Source organism: Chanodichthys erythropterus, chromosome 19 (genome assembly GCF_024489055.1).
Source record: "Chanodichthys erythropterus isolate Z2021 chromosome 19, ASM2448905v1, whole genome shotgun sequence".
Classification (NCBI taxonomy): Eukaryota; Metazoa; Chordata; class Actinopteri; order Cypriniformes; family Xenocyprididae; genus Chanodichthys; species Chanodichthys erythropterus.
Window position 1 is genome coordinate 13,738,452 of NC_090239.1, and position 22,075 is coordinate 13,760,526.

A 22,075-nucleotide genomic window follows, 5' to 3' on the forward strand; every position below is an offset into this window, starting at 1 on the left:
CTCCACCAATCAGGCCTGTATGGTAGAGTGGCCAGACAGAAGCCATTCCTCTGTAAAAGGCACATGACAGACTGCCTGGAGGACTCTCAGACCATGAGAAACAAAATTCTCTCTTTGGCCTGAATAGCAAGCGTCATGTCTGGAGGAAACCAGGCACCGCTCATCACCTGGCCAATACCATCCCTACAGTGAAGCATGGTGGTGGCAGCATCATGCTGTGGGGATGTTTTTTCAGTGGCAGGAACTGGGAGACTAGTCAGGATCGAGGGAAAGATGAATGCAGCGATGTACAGAGACATCTTTGATGATAACCTTCTCCAGAGCACTCTGGACCTCAGACTGGGGAAAAGGTTCATCTTCCAAAAGGACAATGACCCTATGCACACAGCCAAGATAACAAAAGAGTGGCTACGAACAACTCTGTGAATGTCCTTGAGTGGCCCAGCCAGAGCCAGACTTGAACTCAATTGAACATCTCTGGAGAAATCTGAAAATGGCTGTGCACTGATGCTCCCCATCCAACCTGATGGAGCTTGAGTGGTCTTGCAAAGAAGAATGGGAAACTGCCCAAAAATAGTTGTGCCAAGCTTGTAGCATCATACTCAAAAAGTCTTGAGGCTGTAATTGGTGCCAAAGGTGCTTCAACAAAGCATTGAGCAAAAGCTGTGAATACTTATGTACATGTGATTTTTTTTTTCATTTTTTATTGTCATTATGGGCTATTGTTTGTAGAATTTTGAGGAAAATAATGAATTTAATCTCTTTTGGAATAAGGCTGTAACATAACAAAATGTGGAAAAAGTTAAGCGCTGTGAATACTTTCCGGATGCACTTTATTTTGGAGTAAGACACATCCACATGCAGGTGAATATGTGTGGGGGGGGGTTTCTCTGCTCACTGGAGGAACAGCACCAGTAGAGGAGGCATTTCCAACGATCAGGCAGGAGAAATAAACACTGCTATTTTTATCAGAGGGCTCATTGTTTGTGTCCTCTTGTCCCCAGTCTTGGGCTAGTCTTGAAATGGCTTAATGCCGCAAGTGTTTCAGTGTGGTGTAGCACAGAAGTTCAACCCTGGTTGGTTTGTCAAAACAGAGACCACTGTTTAAGGACATGGATCACTCTCTCAGTTTGACCATTAAGGCGTCTATCTGTGGACAATGATTGTAATATAAATACAATAAAATAAAGATGATAATGGATTAAACCTTTTTTCGGCTCATCGCGTGGTTGCCTGATGTGAAAACGTCAATAGAAAACTCATTTTAGCATATTCAGAATGGAATTAATGGTCAAAGACAGAGAGGAGACACAGTGGAAACTATTCTGACAAACCTTGCACCTACGAACAATGTATCCCATTGGCTTCACATATTAACATCAAGCTGAATCAAAGCATTGTGTATTTTGCTCTCTGAAAAAAAAAAAAATCAACGCATTAGTAATGGGTGTGTAAATGGGTAAGGAACAAAAACAAAGCAAATTTGAGTTGAGAAACCAGTGGGATCATTGTAACACTAAACACATTACAGTTGAACAGCAATTAATTCACATCATAACAATGAAAAACAGTGAATAGGACTTGTCAATAGGGAATAACACAATATATGTGATACTACAGTACAGCAACAAAAAAAAAAAACTAACTTGAAATAGTTATGACACTGGAGTCAAGCTCTGTAAGTCAAGACATGAGAGGGACTCCTTGTACTTTCTCAACCACAGTGAACAGTAAAACAAAACACAGCTGTGATAGGTTGAACTAGCAGAGAGGCGCTACAAAGCATCTTCAGGAATAGGCGACCACCTTGCAGTTAGCAGTTAGCTTAGCATTAGCACCCACTGGTACTCACTGCATGCTCAGAATTGAGCACTGGGGACGACGTATCTGGGTTGGACTTCACTATCCGAAATCCGATATCACCCATCTGAGTAAAGAGATGTAGCAGAAACATAAAATACCTACAGTGTTAGCTAAATAAGCTATCTGACTTTTTGAAGCCTTAGCAAAAACTATTAGCCACTGTATTCTATGTAAAAAAAATAAATCTAAGGTTTATTAAAGCAATAGTTCACCTTGATGTTAAAAATTTGAATGACCTTTTCGTCTGCACTTAAAAAAAAAAAAAAGTATTTACTCATAATCTCTCTCTCTAGTGAGCTGTTAACAGCAGCAACCAGATGTCAAGAATTGGATCAGTCTAATTTATAAAGGAATAAATCAATTTTGAAAACTTAATCAATTAAATAACTGCAAAGATTTGATTCAAACAAAACGATTTGTGAACAAATCTTTGAGACTAGTTCTGTGAACTGAATCAATTGATTAATTAAAAAGATTTAACTCCAAAAATAAATAAATAAATAAATAAATATCTGTGAACAAATAATTGAGATGATTTTAGTAAATTGAATCAACTGATTCATTGAAAAGATTTGAAAGATTCAAAATAATGATTTGTTTATGAATCAAACAGATGTTCTGAGAACAAATCATTAAGACCAGGGCTCTGAAATCACATACTCTCTTAAATAAATACTCAGTTTGAATAAGTAATTATTTCATGACTTGTTTCTAAAAAATAATAATAATAAAAAATAAATAAATAACACATTTTCTATAATATGAGTGTGTAGTATAAATGTAATCTTGACGTACTACATTCGCAGCATCACCACCATTCACAAATCCTTTCCTGTGGCCTCATGGGATAGTAAAATGTCTATCGTATGCACATTTCCGAATCTCGCCGGAAGAAGTAGGCCATCTTTTTGTCTACACTTTTATGAATACTGTGAATTTGGACATACTTCTTTTGTCACATACTGTTATGGAAAACAGTACTCGCCTACTATATGGTAGGGAAGTATGTGATTTCAGATGCAGCCCAGTATTGTGAAATGAATCAAACAACTCACTGAAAAGGTCTGACTGATGAAAGAATGATTCCTTTGCAAATACGTTTTCAACCCAATCTCATGAAAATGGGTCCTATATTAGATTGCCTTAACTACTATGTAGTTGCATCAGAAAATAAAGTACAATGTACTTACTGTGTTCATATTGTGTTGCAAAACACTTTTGCTGCTATTGAGGTGGGATAGAGGTAAGGTTAGGGGACAGGTTTGGTGGTATGGGTAGGTTTAAGGGTAGGTCAAAGTGTAAGGGATGGGCCAGCAGTGTAATTATAAATGTAATTACAGAAATTAATGACAGATACATGCTGGTATTTTTTAAATGTAAGTACAATGTAAAACATGTATGTACACAATAAGTGCATTGTATCAAATGATTAATTTAAATGTAAGTACATAGTAGTTAAGGCCACCTAATATAAAGTGGGACCTGAAAATTTAATATTTTGAAAGTACTATTTTAAAAATTAATGCTTTAGTGAATTGGTAGTGAATTCATATGAATTTGAACTATTTCTAAGCTACTAAAAAATAAGCATGAACCTCCACTCCTAAACCTAATTTGGTCACACTTTAGATTATTGTCCAATTCCTTACTATTAACTACAACTTTAAGCAGTTTAAGCAGATCATTCAAAAATGTATAAATGAGATTGTACAAATTCATTCAAATTCATCACTAATTCACCAAAAAATTACAAACTGCCATGAGATTGTGTTGTACTTCTTTCATAAATGTCAAGAATTTCATTGAATACCTTCAATTCTAGTCTGAAACATTAGAATTATCTTTTTAAGCTATGTTTGCCAGAACTGCTGTTATGATCACCGTCTGTTCCTGTCAGTTCCCGGACTACATTACCCATAATCCTCTCTGCCAATCACCTGCACTCACTCCACCAATCACTATCACTAATCACCACACCCAGCTGCAGTACATTAACAGGACTATAAAGGACTTTCACTCACACCACCTCACCGCGAGGTTTTGATTACCATTGTATCATTTCTGAGCGTTTCTATCCTGTCTGCCTGCTTGTTTCTTGTTTTTGACCCGTTGCTGCCTGTCCTGATCTTTGCCTGTCCCTTGACTACAACTCTGCCTGTTCCTCACTGCTCCTGTTTGTTCCTGTTTTGACCCTGCCTGTACGACCACTCTTACTTCTAGTAAACGCTGCATTTGGATCCCTGCCTGTGAGTCCCCTTCGTTACAGAAGACCTCGCCCTCTACGATCCAGCAGCTTATACGAGTGTGTCCAGCCTTCATCATGGACCCAGCAATATGTCTGGTCAGCCTTCGTCAAGGTAACTGTACCCTGGAGGCACATATTCAGAAGTTTCTGGATATTGCCCACCTATCTGATCTACCTGACTGTGCCCTCATTGACTTTTTCACTTATGGATTAAACGAACCACTTAAGGACTATTTACTCACCAATGGTCCCCGAGGGTCGTTCGTGGAGTTCTTGGACTTTGCCCTGCTTACCGTTGGTTCACGTTTTACTGTGGGTGTCGAGGGGAAATACGACACCGCAGTGAATCATTTAATGGCCGCTGCATCAAAGAACACTCACAAAATGGCGGTCACGACAACATCACATCACGTTTTCACTGATCCCCTAGAACCACGTCCTGTCTTCGCTGATCACCCAGAGTCAAGTCACGTCTCCGCTGATCGCCCAGAGCAACGTCACGCCTTCGCTGATCGCCCAGAGCAACGTCACGCCTTCGCTGATCGCCCAGAGCAATGTCACGTCGCCGCTGATCGCCCAGAGCAACGTCACGCCTTCGCTGATCACCCAGAGCAATGTCACGTCGCCGCTGATCGCCCAGAGCCACGTCACGTCTCTAGATCAGTCAGAAAACGGCAAGGATTACGTTCCAGTGTGGTTGACCCACCGCTGATTTCAGCGCGAGCGGCTGGCATTCCAAGGCATCAACTGGCCGCTTCGCACTCAAGCCCGGCGACCACTTCGCTCTCAAGCCCGGCGACCGCTTCGCTCTCAAGCCCGGCGGCCGCTTCGCACTCAAGCCCGGCGGCCGCTTCGCACTCAAGCCCGGCGGCCGCTTCGCACTCAAGCCCGGCGGCCGCTTCGCACTCAAGCCCGGCGGCCGCTTCGCACTCAAGCCCGGCGGCCGCTTCGCTCTCAAGTTCGCCTGTTGCAACGCTCTCAAGTTCGCCTGTTGCAACGCTCTCAAGTTCGCCTGTTGCAACGCTCTCAAGTTCGCCGGTTGCAACGCTCTCAAGTTCGCCGGTTGCAACGCTCTCAAGTTCGCCGGTTGCAACGCTCTCAAGTTCGCCGGTTGCAACGCTCTCAAGTTCGCCGGTTGCAACGCTCTCAAGTTCGCCGGTTGCAACGCTCTCAAGTTCGCCGGTTGCAACGCTCTCAAGCGCCCTGGACGCGCTGGACAAGATGGCTGCTTTGCCAGTGCCCACGGGCAAGATGGCCGCCCCTGCAGTGCTCAAGGATGTGGGGGGCGTCCCAGCCATTGAGTCCGCTCCAGAACCCGCTTCAGCCAGTGAGTCTGCTCCTGAACACGCTCCAACCGGTGAACCATCGCCTCATCCTCGGAAGAGGAGGAGGAGGAGGAAGAGGAAGGCTCCTTCTATTCTTCCCCTTCTTACACCCAAGCTCCTCGCTCTGCCGGCGCCACCTGTGCTCCTTGCCCTGCCGGCGCCACCTGTGCTCTTTGCCCTGCCTGCGCCACCTGTGCTCCTTGCCCTGCCTGCGCCACCTGTGCTCCTTGCCCTGCCGGCGCCACCTGTGCTCCTTGCCCTGCCGGCGCCACCTGTGCTTCTTGCCTTGCTGGCGCCGCCCAAACGCCTTGCCCGGCCGGCGCCGCCCGATCTCCTTGCCCACAAACCCGCCACGGTCCCCGTTGAAATCCCCAAGAACTTTTTTGGGGGGGGCAGTATACCTAAGGGTGGGGAGCTTGTGGGTGGGGACCCTGCACGGCCGCGGTCATCAGCGGCCTCTGAACTGCTAGGGCTGCCTGTGGCTCCTGACCTGCCGTGGCTACCCAAGCCATTTGACCTGCCGTGGCTTCCTGTGGCACCTGACCCGCCGTGGCCGCCCGAGCCACCTGACCCACCTGACCTGCCGTGGCCTCCCGTGGCACCTGACCCGCCGTGGCCGCCCGAGCCACCTGACCTGCCGTGGCCTCCCGTGGCACCTGACCTGCCGTGGCCTCCCGTGGCACCTGACCTGCCGTGGCCTCCCGTGGCACCTGACCCGCCGTGGCTGCTCAAGCCACCTGACCCTCCGTGGCTGCCCGTGGCTCCTGACCCTCCGTGGCTGCCCGTGGCTCCTGACCCGCCGTGGCTGCCCGTGGCACCTGACCCTCCGTGGCTGCCCGAGTTCCTGGACCTGCATTGGGGACCCTGTTCCTTTCTGCATGCAGGTCCCCAATGCACCCACCCCCCCTCCCTAGCTGTTCCTTTTACGCCGCGAGGACGCGCCTTCCGGGAGGGGGGCGTTATGTTATGATCACCGTCTGTTCCTGTCAGTTCCCGGACTACATTACCCATAATCCTCTCTGCCAATCACCTGCACTCACTCCACCAATCACTATCACTAATCACCACACCCAGCTGCAGTACATTAACAGGACTATAAAGGACTTTCACTCACACCACCTCACCGCGAGGTTTTGATTACCATTGTATCATTTCTGAGCGTTTCTATCCTGTCTGCCTGCTTGTTATCGTTCCTGCCTGTTTCTTGTTTTTGACCCGTTGCTGCCTGTCCTGATCTTTGCCTGTCCCTTGACTACAACTCTGCCTGTTCCTCACTGCTCCTGTTTGTTCCTGTTTTGACCCTGCCTGTACGACCACTCTTACTTCTAGTAAACGCTGCATTTGGATCCCTGCCTGTGAGTCCCCTTCGTTACAACTGCTTTGGTCAGGTACAAGTTGTGAAAGAAAGCCTACTGGGGCTGTTCTGTCAATTAAGACATTAAGGTTGCTGTGCAACTGCTGCTTAACAATCGCAGGTCTTAATTTGGGAATTCTACTGGGCTTGACCAACCTTGCTGATAGAGAGATTTCAGGCATGTTTTGACATGAAATGTGCTAATAGCCCCTGAGTAGCCGAGAGGTTTATGTAAGTTTGTTTGTCGAGGTAAAGGACTGGAAGGCATAAAAGACAAGTTCAAACCCTCTCAGAAAATAGAAAGGTACAAAAGAGACAACTGGGGTGGTACACTTTCAAAAGGTACACCGTTGTATCTTATTTACCCATAAAGGGTGCATATCAGTAGCCTAAAGGTGCACATGAGAACCTAAATAAATATTAGAACCTTTTTAAAGGGTACCACTGCAATTACAGCTTTTGTACCATTTTTCTGAGAGTGCACAGCGCCATTGGTGCTCTCCATTTCATAGCCTTCCACTGCAAATGTCACCTAGCACAGCTGTATGAATGAAAACAAATACAGGATGTGATGTCCAGAACCACAAACAGACAGAGTCTCCTCAACAGGGTCAAGTGCTTCCACTCAGCTCTGGCTCACTGAATGGACTTTCTCGATAGTAGAGTTAGTGAACTCAGAGGAAAACTTTAAGTCTAGTTAAATAAAAAAAAATAATAATATGATGATATCATGCAGAGCAACAAGATCAAAATAATTAAAAGTAAAGAAAACGTATCTGCGTATTAAACGATTTTGAGACCTATTTAAAAGGACTTCCCAGTTGCCTTATTTGCTTTTGCACAGCAGTCTGTCTGGCTTTGTCTGATTTTGCTGAGGCTTTCCATAAGCCCAAACACATCCTTTCAGCCAGATAAAATAAAGCATGAGGCTCTACAAGGTTTGTACTCTGCCGCCAGGCATTGAGCAAGTGAACCTGAAGAAAGACTTTGAGTCAAGTCTGCTTCTACAAGAAACAATCACAAGTGACACTGTCCACAAACGCTGGTCCTCCTGGTTAGTCTCACTGGGTTACATCATGCGGAGTGCTACATACCCCTGAGTCTATAGGCAGCTGAATACAGCTCAGCTGGCCATGCAAATCGTCCCTCTTGGTTATTTCCTAAAGTGGACACGTGTTAGGATTTTACCACACAGAGCGAAAAGGTAAGAAAGGGGGAAAAAAGCATAAGAAAAGTGTTAGAAAATTGACAAAAGACAAATTATGAGAAATTTTACTCCCACATTTCACTAAATACTTCTGTTGAAGTAAAAACAATTTTGCATTTTGGGTGGAGTTTAGGCTGTTACAGTGAGTTTTTGGAGTTGCTGCTTATAGTAAAAATTCTGCAACAGCAGGTATCAACTCTTATTCTCTGATATTGATTAACTCCTCTCCTGCTCCTTTGAAATAGCACACATTTACATATTGTGAATCTGTCAGAGTTAGTTAGTGAATTACATTACATATTTCAATGCTTATAAAATTAATGTTTTTTTTTTTCTTTTAATTCTGCAAACAAAAGACATAAAATACTCTGCTTTAGGTCAAATTAAGCTTTTTTGACCCACAGCCCGATTTTTAGGTTCCAAAGTTCTTGGAAAATTATGTTCAACAAGAATAACAACACATTCAGTGAATTTTATTGTTACTGCCTCTGTAACAAGGTACTAATTTGGGCACCCTACCTTGGCATCCACTCACTCTAATGAGAGTGCTGGGCATATCATGCTGCAGCTTGTCAAATCTGACATTCTTTTTCTATTAAAGAATCCAGTTGAAGTAAATATTCCATCAAAATATTAAGCAGCACAAATGATTTCAACACTGGCAATAAGTTTCTTGAGCAACAAATCAGCATATTAGAGTGATATATAAAGGATCATGTGACACTGAAGATTGACTCCAGTCAATGGCTGCTGAAAATTTAGCTTTGCCATCATAGGAATAAATTACAATTTAAAATATATTTAAAATATGTATTATTTATTTTTATAATATATATATTTTTTTACATTGTTAAGGCCCAAATATGCTTCAAGCAAAGTTTTTTTTCGTTCTTTGTTTAGGGGTAAAATGAAGTTTTCGAACATCTGACGCTGCCCATCAGTGTTGTCAAGCCTGCGGTTTTCCTGCATAATTGGGCAATTTTTAGACTGTTGTCGTGGGTTGTTTTTCATGTCCGTGGGTTGAAGTGACCCCACATAACATGATATTTAGTCTCTGGAATGTGACTTTTACCTGGTGAGCCCCGCCAAAAACAGTGATTTTACCCTTCGGAACACGATTTTTACTATGGGACCCAGTGTTGCCAAGTCATGATTTTCCAGTGGAATTGGGCAACTTTTAGACTGTTGCCGCTCGTTGTTTTTCATGTCCGTGGGTTAACGCGACCCCAATTTAGCCCCTGGAATGCGACTTTTAACTGGGGAGCCCAGCAAAAAACGTGGATTTTAAATGACATCACATCAGTTCGTTCTTCAGTTTCGTTTGAAGTATATCGGGGACTTTATTGTTTTTGATGAAATACACTACCGCTAAAAAGATTAGGATCGGTACGATTTTTAATGTTTTTAAAAGAAGTTTCGTCTGCTCACCAAGGGTGCATTTACTTAATTAAAAATACAGTAAAAACAGTAATATTGTGAAATCCTATTATTACAATTTAAAATGACTGTTTTCTATTTGAAAATATTTTAAAATGTAATTTATTCTTGTGTTGGCAAAGCTGAATTTTCAGCATCGTTAATCCAGTCTTCAGTGTCACATGATCCTTCAGAAATCATTCTAATACGTCAATTTGCTGCTCAAGAAACATTGTAGTGTAAAATGCTACAAAAGCTTTGTATTTCAGATAAATGCTGCTCTTTTGAACTTTCTATTCATCGAGGAATCCTGAAAAAAAAAAAAGTATACAACTGTTTTCAACATGGATAATAATAACAAATATTTCTTGAGGAACTAATCATCATATTAGAACGATTTCTGAAGAACCATGTGACACTGAAGACTGGAGTAATGATGCTGAAAAAAAACACGAGAATAAATTACTTTGTAAAATATATTCAAATAGAAAACAGTTTTTAAATTGTAATTATTTTTCACAATATTACTGTTTTTACTGTATTTTTAATTAAATAAATTAAACATTGGTGAGCAGACAAAACTTCTTTTAAAAACATAAAAAAATCTTACCGATCCCAAACTTTTGAGCGGTAGTGTAAATGTAGCCTTGGTGAGAATAAGAAACAACTACATTTAAAATGCATACCAACCCCAAACTGAACAGTAGTGTACAGTATATTTGACCTATAAAGGTGCCACTGCAAAGATGGACACAAATAGTAAAAAGTAGTAAAACACAGAAAATTCAATAATTACCAATAAACTACATGGAAGGGTCACTGAACACACTGACATATAATCTGACATGAACAAGACTGTTTACAGCAGTGCGGCTATGTGAAGCTTTTTGCTTCAGTGGACGGGACATTACGCTGTTGAAGGGACATTCATCCTGGCGCTTGATCTCTCTGCTTCACACGCGTCATTCAGCCACCGGTTTCCCCAGCAACCCTGACGCACTGAAAAGTTCGACCAACTAAAAATAAACATGATGTTTGCAGAAAACTATGTAAGGTTAAAATATTAAGTCAACAGTGTTCATCAGTTGTAGGGGAGAGCAGGAGGATATGGGTATTACAGCAGTTGGGATGAGATTATACTATCTGATGCACTTAGCAAAGGTAAAGGCAGATAGGGGTCAGCTGAGTGCGGGCTATCCTCTCTAATTTAAGAGTAGAGAGTTTATTTTGAAGGCTTCTGAGCAACATAATTTCCTCTAAACTGCCATGATGCAGTATGAAAGCTATTTCTATCTGGCAGGCAAGCACAGGAGAGGCACGCTCATCTTTTAGAGAGGGGAAAAAAGCGAAGAACTGAGCTCCGTCCAGATATTACCTTCTCTCAAGTCAACTAAAAGTCAGTCTGTTCATCCACACTTGAAAACTTCCTCTTTCACTTCCATTATGCAAAATAAAATGAATGACAAAGCCATTTTCAATTATATGTTTTGTTGCTCTTGTTGTTGCTCTAATGAGGTTTTACAGAAAAAGCACTTTAAGATGTTTGATTCATCGTTCTTTATTCTAACAATGATTTTGTTCAATTGAATAATCAATCAAAATCTAGAGATACTTATTTTCATTTAAAGTTTTTTTTTTTTTTTTTTTTTTTAACGAATCTTTGGAATCAACCATGTGAGCAGAGGTTATAATAAATTGTCAGGGTTTTGGATTTAAACTAATATTTATCATGAGATGAGAAACTGTTTTACATCCACTAAAAAGCCAAACAACAAGAGTTCAACAAAATGCATATGAAAACAATTTTATTTTCAATACTTCATCATACCGTACAAATAAAGGTGATCAAATCAAATCCTAGATTATGTGCACTGTATACACACGCCGACCTGCATGGTTTGGTTTGTGTCTTTCCAAAGAGACAGTAATAAAACAACCCCTCCACCCAAAATGATGCATAGGTATAACATTTATATCTCTGATTTATCATGAGTCTGGCCATTTTTGTGTGTGTGTCTGTCTTTCTGTCAGAGAAGAATGGCTGCTATGCATTGGGAGATAAGTTGTCTCATAAGATCATGGAAAAAGAAGGCGATAAAGCAAAAGAATGAAGGAAGGAGGATGAGAAGAGTGTGGAGTAGGTACTATTATAAACAGAACAAGAGACTCATCACTTCTAGTTGAATAAATAATACTACATAGTGTCCTAACCAGGCACAATGTGACAAAGCAACAAGCTTTCCAAGTGTCTGTCTTAACCAGCTGTGACAATGACACTACATTTGTCAGTTGCTTCTGTCCTTCTGTGGCACGAAGTCCCAATTCAGCTCTTTCAGCGGCCATCTTGGAAACAAATATTTTCTACAGTACAACTATCTATCTACTTAAATAAGAAAGACCATAATCTCTAAAGCTGTTTGTCAAGATAACAATGATAACATTTTAAATCAACAATAAAATCTGACAAAAATAGTATTGCATATTTAACATTTAGCTCAAATTATGATAAAAAATTGTTGTGTCCCAAAAATACTATACACTATGCACTTAATCTACACATTATGTACTCTATAGCCTAGTGTATATTTTCCTATATTTCCTATATTTTATATTTTCCACATTTATACAACAGTTCTTTCTGGTTCTCGAATCTGATTCACTGAGAGCCATGTGATATTCTGCGGATAACAGCACTCCTGTCTTTTCACCGTTTGTATCACTCCGCTTGAAGCGACTGTTAAGGTGGCAGAGCAAATCACGGTACACTTGTTGTACCACAAACTGTTGATTTAAGAGTATTTTAGGCGAGAATGTAGTTGTTTAGACCTGAAATATGTGACTCATTTTTAATCACAGCACCTATATTACAATTTGTTTAGACGTTTTTGGAGATGCGAGCTCCAGCGGACGTTCGGTGCTCGCGTACCCGCCGAGAACAGTTTCATCTCAGCCAGTGCTTCGGCCGAATCACAGCCGTGCTAATATACAGCCATATCGCACGGCTACTTGTATGATATTGCTCATATGATGATAAACATAACCCACACAGCAGGAGACTCCTAGGCAGATCCGCATTCAAGTCGCCAAACCCGCGTGACTGTCACATTCGTTTTGGCACTGCCCAGAGGATCTTCTCTGCCTCCGGGCGGCGCTGTAAATTCTACTGTCAATCAGCGGATCCTGAGCGGACCCATGTCGGATCCGTGGACGCGCAGGCGCCTTTACTGTAACGGTTGTATCGATTTGCGGGTCCCAAACGGATCTGCCGCGGAGGTAAGGTTTTAATCACCGATGCAGCACGGAGCCACGGCGGGTCCGCGATCCACCGTTGTTGCGGATCTGTCACTGCGCGCAAGTAGACGCCGATACGGGTACGTTCGCGGATACGGTCCAGAAGCCGCAATACCTCCGCGGCCGATCCGCCAAGGAGTTCTTTTGCTGTGTGGGAACTATAAAGATTTAATAAACATTCTTAGTTCTTTGAGAATAGGGAAATCCATTCCACAGCTTGACAGAGAATAAGGATATAATTGGAATCACTTTCAGAATTTTTTTTTTTTCCCAGCTAAAGAATGATGAAAACATCGACAAAGCGGGAACTGTGCGTTGGTGTGAATGGTATAGTTATTGTTCTAAGTGTGAATGCCTTTATTGTTGGAGTTTTTAGTGTGAACACACTACTCAGTATTTTTACTACAAAATAGCATAGAAAGATGCATAAGTATGCAACTTGGGACACATCTAAAATTTTGCATCGGTCCAGTTAAACTGTATTTTAGTGAAAACACACTATCAAAAAGTTTAAAGGTGAGACTTCTATTCTTGGTGGCTGCTATATTAAACATTATGCTTTCTCTAATTCACCCCAATATACTGGCTAAATTCGAAATAGCATACTACTCTTAAAAAATTATACCATGGGAGTAGTATGCTAGTATGCTTTTCTGAAAATCATCTCTTTTATGTCTCTTTTTACCCAAAGTCTCTTTTAAGTGGTTTTTTTTTTTTGTGTGTAACCCACACAAAACTCACTGGACCATCACTTTTTTTTTTTTTTACATATATAAACATCAAAAAAGGAGAAGAGATTGATAAAAAAAGTTTTACATGACAAATTATATGACAAATCCTTCAAGTTTAATCTTTCAAGTACCTCAGAGAAAATCATAAAAAGGCTGCTGTCTAGTGAAGCATCATGAAATTCAAGGTACATGTTCTTAGTTTCACGCTCTTCAGCTGTGGAGTAGAGTGTGAGAAAGCATGCAAACAGATTGGCTGTGATTTTGTTGCGTCGAGCGACATTTTTGCTTTCAGTCTGGACAGAAAAATTGCTTTTCACTTGAATCTTGTCACGTCGTGCCTGTTTAGGACATAGTGTTAGACGAAGGGGACAGGAGAGAGCTAGAGGAGAAAGAGAGAAGAAAGATATGGTGTTGGAATATGTGCTAGACTCTAAAGAACAAAAAGGAGAAGACAGACTGTCAAGTGAAGGGGGGGGGGGGAGAAGATGAAAGTGTTCAGGCTAGGTTAGAGACTGGCTTTACCTCTGTTTGGAATCCCTCCACTAAGATAGCCACCAACAGGTTGAACAGGACATAGTTTCCAAAAGTCATGAGGGCGATGAAGTACAGAGCAGCCACTGGAGAGGTGGAGGCCATCCCATTATACAGTACCTTATTCCAGTCCTCCTGAGTCAATATCTGATGTACATCGACATATCAGACAAACATCAGCAACAAATACTCAATCAAACTGCCATTTAGACTTATGTTCAAAACATTGGGTTCTGTAAGATTTTTCTGAAAGAAGGCTGCATTTATTTGATCAAACATACAGTAAAAACAGCAATAGTGTGAAATATTATTAGAAATATCTGCTGTAATACATTTTAAAATGTAATTTATTCCTGTGATCGTGTTTAATTTATTCCAGTCTTTAGTGTCACATGATCTTTCAGAAATCCCTAGGTGTGTTCGACTTGAAGAGGTGCTGTGCAGACCGAGACTAAGATTAATAAATGCTATATAATTAGTTTTTATTGTTAGTTTTTTGTTAACTAATGTAGTTAATGTAAACAAATTGAACCTTAATGTAAAGTGTTACCTATAAATGTCTTAACTGTCATTTTTGATCAATTAATGCATCCTTGTTTAAGAAATGTATTAATTTCTTAATGAATAAAAAGAGGCCTGATTGAAATTGCAGCTTGTGTAACTTGCCTGAAAAACTGTAACAATGGCCCACAGTAAAGTGTCAAAGTTCTTGCGATCAGGAAGTGTGTCTCCATCTCTCTCAGACCCGAATTTACATCCAAACAGGTGCATGCCTAGAATACTGCAAAACAAAATTACAAAATACAGTTAAATGAAAAATAAATGGACAGAATACATTACATTCAAACTGGAAAAAATTCTCTCTCATCTTACCTGAAAATGAATATGAAAAGCATAAGCAGCATGCAGAAGGTGGCCACATTGTCCATGGTCTTCATCAGGACCACCAGCTGCCTCTGTAGAGCTGGCATGAAACGAACCAGCTTCAACACCCGCATAAGTCTGAAGGTCCGCAGCACAGATAAACCTCCTCCCTGCTGACCAACAATCTCCCAGACACTGTCAACACATATAAGCACACATATCTTACTATCTGGCAGAATGCACAAGAAGGACAATACTAAAACAAATCCCGGCTACTAGTTACTCTTTTAGTCCAATGGGGGAAAATACTATAGATTGGGTTATTTTATGAAAGAAAAACATTCCAACATGTTTTGGTGTGGTGTTAGTGCGGTTTGTTGCATTTCAAAGAAAGCACGAAATGTCACCCGCTAATTGAATAAAAGAAGCTAAAATAAAACTGCTGTGAATGCATGCAATTGAGCAACAAGATGATTCGAAACACCTGTGGATTCTCATACATCTCAAATAGTAAATAATGGCTTAAATAAAGCAGAATGATCATTTCATTTTATGCAAGGTACTGCATATTTTTGAGAAAGAATGCATTAAATTTGGACGCATAAATTTTAGATGCATATTTTTTGAGCAAGGATGCATTACATTGACAGTAAAAGTGAAAGCAAAGTCTCTCGCTGCATACAAAATTGAATACTTCCCTGCTATATATTATGCAAAAAAAAAAAAAAAAAAAAACAGTAGGCAAAAAGTTCCCGGATGACCTACTTCTTCCGCCGAGATTCTGAAGTGTACATTTGATGGACATTTTATTCTCCCATGAGGCCAAAAGAGGGGGGATTTATGAATGGAAGTGAAGTGACGCAACTGATGCTGATAGGTAACATGACAGTAACAACATGGCAGATGTAATATGTCAGAATTTTAATTCATACTACCCATATTCATACTATATAGAGCACGCTTTATTTTAACGGTCACAAAGTAAATTCAAATTCAAATGTAGTACCTACTCAGACAGTACACAATGTCAGATGCAGCTTTTTTTATACAAAAAAAATTATATTTCCAATAAATGCTCTTCTTTCGAACTTTCTATTCACCAAAAAAATAAATTAATAAATAAAAATAAAAATGCATTATGGTTTCTACAAAAAAAATTAAACAGAACTTTGATAATAAGAAATGTTGCCTGAGCTCCAAATCAGCATATTAGAATGATTTCTGAAGGGTAATGTGATATATAAAAAAAATAAAAAATAAAAAAAATCAGCTTTTCCATCACAGGAATTTTAAAATATATAAAAATAGAAAACAGTTATTTTAACTTATAATAATATTTCACAATATTATGGTTTTAAGGCAAGACACTACAGGCTAAAACGCTGGGGTTTTTTTTTTTTCGATTTTGAGCTTTTGGGCTTTTTTTTTCAGGCAAGTGGTAAGAAAACGTTGAAAATCCACCTTTTAAGCATTTCTTTTTTTGGCACTTTATCTTTTTGTGTCTATAGATTTCGATTACAATACATATTTTTAAAGGCCGTTTTCTCAAAATTATTTTTTTCTTGCACTTACATACACCAAACTTTACAGTTTTATTCCTATCTATATTCTAAAAATTTTTCAAAAGGGATTTGTTCATATATAATTTGCCAGATTATTTACAACATTTTATTTCAAACAAAAAAAAATATTATTATTATTAGAGATAAAATGAGATACCCAAAATCCCCTCTGTAAAAACCTTTGACACTAATATGTCAAAAAAATGAAACATTTTGAACCTGAATTCATTCAATGTTCAGATTTTTGTACTAGAATTTTATGCAAATTAGCGCCTTTTTAAGTAAATAATGCCTCATTTGCAACACTTTAGAAAACTCACAATACAAAATGTTTGCAATTCTTATTGTAATCAATCCACTGGGGAAGTATGGATAGCTATTAGTTTTTTGTTTGTTTGTTTTGTTGTTGTTTTTTTACCCTATTCACCTGCAGTGTCACACCTTAACTATTTTTGATCAAAAACAAAAATCTTACCAACCCAAAACTTTTGAACAGTAGTGTATGCAGATTCGCAACACATCATACATTTATGTGGAGGAGACAATTCCTTTAGACTAAATGTATTGTTTTTAATCATTTTAATTAACATTTATTTAGTAATTAATGTAAAAAAGCTGATTATTTTTGCTAGTTATATTTTCTACTAGGATGATTGGGTTACTATGGTAACCAGTATTTGCACCCAACCCCAGGTTAAACCATGCCCCCAAAGTAGTGCGTGTTGGTGACTCTATCTGTGCAACATGTTGAGCATTAATAAATGCAAGAAACCATCATAACGACAAACCATGCCAAATCTTTTGCTTGTTCAGAAGTCTTAGTATATGCTAATTTATGTCAATTGTGAATGGATGGGCGTGAAATTGCAGCACTCATCATGACAGCTGACAGTCATCAGACTGAACAGGCAACAGATGTCCCATCACTCAGTAATAGCTGCATTCTGTCTGGCTGTCACTGTTGTGATATAACACACTGCCAGTGTGCATTTTCAGAAATGAAGATGAACGTCAATAAACAGTGATGCAGGCAGCGTTATTATTGTAACACACATTTAAAAGTCCCGAGAAAGGAACGCAGGGGAGTATGTATACCTGATTACTACAATAATGCCGTCAAAGATATTGTAAGGGTTCTTGATGTAGCCGAATGGACCATAGACCAGCAGTTTTAGGAGCATCTCCAGCGCAAACAAACTTGTGAAGACGATATTGCTGATTTCCAGAGCGTTTGTCAGCTCATCAGGCTGAAAAAGAAAAAAGAGAGAGAGGAAGAATAAACCCAGACTATCACAGAGTTGCCATTGTGCCATGTTAGTACTGATGCGAAAGTCACAGTATGTCATATTTATAATAATTGCAAGATGAACTGCTTACAAATCTGACGATTTTGAAAACAGTGCTCCAGGCACTCATTTGAAGACAAAATATAAATAGAAAAGAAGGGGGAAAGGTTGTACATAAGGACACAACTTTTCATTAAAACATTCTTTTATTAAGCAAATACAGTCTCTGAAAAAACAACAACAACCATCTGTGGGAGCTGTGCAGTGAAATTGGGCATTTCTTTATCTGAATCCCCATCATTTTATGTACCATGGGTTGATTATTATTAAAACGAACACATTTTGACTTTAAATTCTTTTTGTTAGATGAAGGTCAGATTAAAATGGCCTTGGAACGGTTACAAATGGATGAATTCAGATGGATGGATGGATGGTCCCATTCACTGCCATAATAAAGCTTGGATGTGTCAGGATATTTATTAATATATCTCAAATTGTGTCATTCATATACACCTAAGATGGCTTGAGAGTGAGTAAAGCTTTGGGTAATTTTCATTTGAAAGTGAACTAATCTTTTAAAGCGTACAAAAAAAAAAAAATGAAAGACTACAAAAAAACTCTGCTGTATTGAAGGTTGACATAAGCATGTAGCCTCCATAATCCTTAATGGAGGAAGTTTAGAACAACCAGGACTCTTCCTAGAGCTGGCCTCCTGGCCCAACTGAGCAATCAATGGAGAAGGGTCTTGGAGAAATTTACAAAAGGACAAACATCACTGCAATGCTCCACCTGGGCCTTATGGCACAGTGGCCAGACTCAAGCCTCTTCTCAATGAATACACATGAAAACAAAAAAACAAAAGGACTCTCTAAAAACAGTATTCTCTGCTCTGATGAACCTCAGTTCTAATCATGTATGGAGGAAACCAGGCACCTCATCATCTCCACAATACCATCCCGGCAATAAAGTGTGACAGACTACAGATCTATAGAAGTGTCACTCTTTGGTCAACCTGACAATTTGCTACACAGACTCACAAACCATTTGAAATGAATAAATTACATAAGAAAAATATGTTCTAAAAACATACAAATCTACTCATCTCCAAAGGTCCTGAGATATATTTAGTTCTCATTTAATTAAACACAACACAGACTCACACTTTCATGGCCTCATATTCCGTAATAGCTTACGGTGCAGACTGTGCTAGATAAACTCTACGTGGGGATTAACTTTTTGACATCATAAACACCAAGTTTCTCATTGTTCTTTTGTTTTATCAGAGCGTACTGTCTCGAACGACTGCAAGCTGAACTCACAATTCAGATACAGGTGAACTACAAAGAAACAACTGCAGATTCCCTGGTGTAATTGATGTTGTTGATAGTTCGGTATGCAGAGAAAAAGATTTTTTTTTTTTTTTTTTATGAGACACGGGTGAATTGAAGGAGAGACATATGGGCCGGTTCATATTTCGCTTCGGTTTTTTCGATTGTAAAAATGAGACTGGGCAAGAGACCCAGCACGCATAACACATTCTTGAAACATCACGGCTAGCTGGGTTTAATGAACAGAGTCTTAAACGCCTGAAAACAAAACACAACATCCCCAAGCACGCAACTATTTGCCTGTGAAAACTAACAGTGATTTTAAGAGACATTTAGACAGGTCAACGAACTTCAGAGCTTTAAATGATGACAAAAACTATGTAACAACTCTAATTGTTTTACTGAGATGATTGTTTCCGCAAAGTAATGAGGAAAAAATACAATTACATACTGTGCATGAAATGAAAAATAACATCTATATTAGCTAATAGAATTAAATGTAATCTAATCAGATTTAGAAGTGGTCCGTGGAGCGCGATGATGAAGTGTGGGGCTATTTGTGGTGTTTCATAGAGGTAGGGAAGAAAGCCAGCAGTTTTTTGTTTTTTTTTCTTAGTTGTTTCTGGAACTGAGCAGCTGAGGGTTGGGCACCGTCTACCCAGCAGGAGCTTGCACTTAGCCTCTTCATAGGGTGAGGCCCTTCAGTTCAAATCAGGACCACTTGTGGGAAGAGTACATCATACACAAATCTCTGCAGGAGTGATTTTTCCAGGAACGGCAAGTCTGAAGACTAACGCTGAACTCTTTGAAAGGTTTTGATACACGAAACATCAGACTACTTTTTTTCCTCTGTTTTTTACTTTCTATGCCTGGAATATCTAAAAATTATGGAGCCCCTAGAGCAGGGGTGTCTAACCCTGGTCCTGGAGGGCTACTGCCCTGCAGATTTTAGCTCCAATCCGAATCAAACACACCTGAACCAACTAGTCATGGTGTTCTGAGCTTGATAATTACAGGTGTGTTGGAGCTGGGTTGGAATTGAAATCTGCAGGACGGTAGCCTGACGGGAGCATGGTTGGAAACCCTAGAGGGACATGCTAGTACTAGCTAGAGGGTGCTTTTACACTAGCATTTTTGGTGCTCACCTGGGTTCGAATGACATCACAGTTCGGTTTGTTTGGATGATGTGAATGCTGTTTTCTGAACTCATGTGTGCACCCGCGAACCGTCCACCCCTGGTCTGAGGTATGGTTCATGTGAACTCCGGTACGGTTCGTTGCTGATATGAACGCAATCGCACTAAAACATGGAAGTGAACCGCTATTGACAATGTACAGTATGATTCGATAAAACTTTCCTGACAAGTGTGACTGGTACACCTCAAACTGAGAGAATGTACATCTAATTTCTGCATGACTCCAGCGTTCTTTAGATCATTTGCAGTACATTCGTTGCAGATAGACAAAAGTGCCATTATGTGCAGGTTCAAAAACCAAAATATAAAAGTGAGGTTAGCAACGCTTTGTATTTTGTCTCCTTCTCCTGCATAGCCGTTAATATGCAACGGCGTAAATGGTTGCTGCATTGATGCAGCAAATGCACTGCGGTTCTGACCCAAATAATATCATGTGAACACAATCCAGCGGGGATCATCTCTTTCTACTAGTTCATTTATAGCATCAAATAAACATGAATGAACATAAGAAACGTTGTTTCAATCGCGGAAAGACATGAATACACACCATTTTTCAAGTTCAAGTCCACCTACGTTAATCTGCTAACTCCCCTGACTGCTTTGTCGGACAATCGGCGTTATGATTGGTTAGATCGCCTGTGAATCAAACTTCTGGCGAAGGGTCAATTGAAGTGAAGTGTGAAAGCACCCTGGGTTCACTTGCAAAAGTACTGTTTTGTGTTTCCCATTGTTATATAAATAAAATATATTGAAATATAATTTTTCCATGTCTCTTTTCCATCCTCTTATGGTGATAATACACAGGGCAACTTTTTGTGCAATGTTGCCGAATGATGTTGCTTGGGCACTTTCCCATTGAGAATGAACGGACAACAAATTTCTATCTGGATACTTTAGATTGAAAATTGCCAGGCAACATTGCTCAAAAAGTTGCCTACAATGGGTTATTTTACTACAAAAATACTATGAAAAGGCAGTGTTGGTGCAACATCCAGACAGGGAGCTCAGACAAGGCTGAACTTCAGACTCCTCTTCAGATGAACTGCTCTTAAAGGCCATATCTCATCAGCTGCACTCTGCTATCAGCTGCTGCTCATTCCAGCACATAGCAAACGTGGGATCAGTGTCCCTTTATCTAATTATACAGCTCCTATAAACAAAGGCTCTGTGCCCTGGGGAACATAAAGGTATGGATATATTCACTGAGGTGCACATTGAAAATCTGAAAATCTACATATTTGTGAGTCTGTATAAAAACACACCTATTTATTTGTTTATGTTAATATTTGATATGAGTACATACACCGTAAAAAAAAAAAAAAAAAAAAAAAAAAAAAGATCTGAGTAATAAATCAGAATTGAGCACTAAGGTTTGCAGTGTGAATGCAGCCTAAATAAAGCCCGGGATTCACGGCACGAATTTTGGCTCTCCTAGATGAAAGATTGCCATTGTGAAACAATCGTGGCGATTTCTGTGATCGTGGCTCTTAATCGGTGGTCCTATGTCATACAGCGAAAGAAGTTCAAAGACGGATGTTTTCCCGGTCTTGTAACCAAAGATAGCCTATGATAGTTATCTGGCAGTGTCAGAAATTCAGCATGATCAACGCACAGTGTGTTTGCTGCTACGACCTACGTCTACAGACCAGCCAATAAAAATGTGAATTGAAAAAGCGACATGGCGCTAAAACTTAAAACTCTTTACCTCGAGCTCTTTCCCCTTCCTCTTTTGCCGATTTCTGTTTATTTTCAGCACACATAAAAACTACCAAAGTGTGATTCAACATGGTGTTTTTTTTTTACCACTAACGCATGCTGATGCCATAGAGTCTACATGCATGTCGTAGTAGATCCATGTCGCACAGTGTGATTTGTAA

At 40.0% G+C, this 22,075-nt stretch overlaps 1 protein-coding gene across 12 annotated transcripts in view; it reads right to left on the minus strand.

The window, feature by feature from the left end:
• cacna1g (calcium channel, voltage-dependent, T type, alpha 1G subunit) overlaps window positions 1-22,075 on the minus strand; it is a 150,564-nt gene that overhangs the window by 77,173 nt on the left and 51,316 nt on the right. For 10 of the 12 annotated variants that reach the window (XR_010892598.1, XM_067368659.1, XM_067368653.1 and 7 more), the window contains 5 exons: window positions 17,485-17,636; window positions 14,837-15,022; window positions 14,630-14,744; window positions 13,955-14,110; window positions 1,853-1,927 (listed from right to left, as the gene is read on the minus strand). Coding sequence is in view for 11 of the 12 variants with exons in the window: in XM_067368659.1 (XP_067224760.1) it covers window positions 1,853-1,927; window positions 13,955-14,110; window positions 14,630-14,744; window positions 14,837-15,022; window positions 17,485-17,636 (684 nt within the window). In the remaining variant the exon portion in view is untranslated. The remainder of the gene's footprint in view (window positions 1-1,852; window positions 1,928-13,954; window positions 14,111-14,629; window positions 14,745-14,836; window positions 15,023-17,484; window positions 17,637-22,075) is intronic. The other 2 variants (XM_067368660.1, XM_067368650.1) reach the window with 1 other exon arrangement.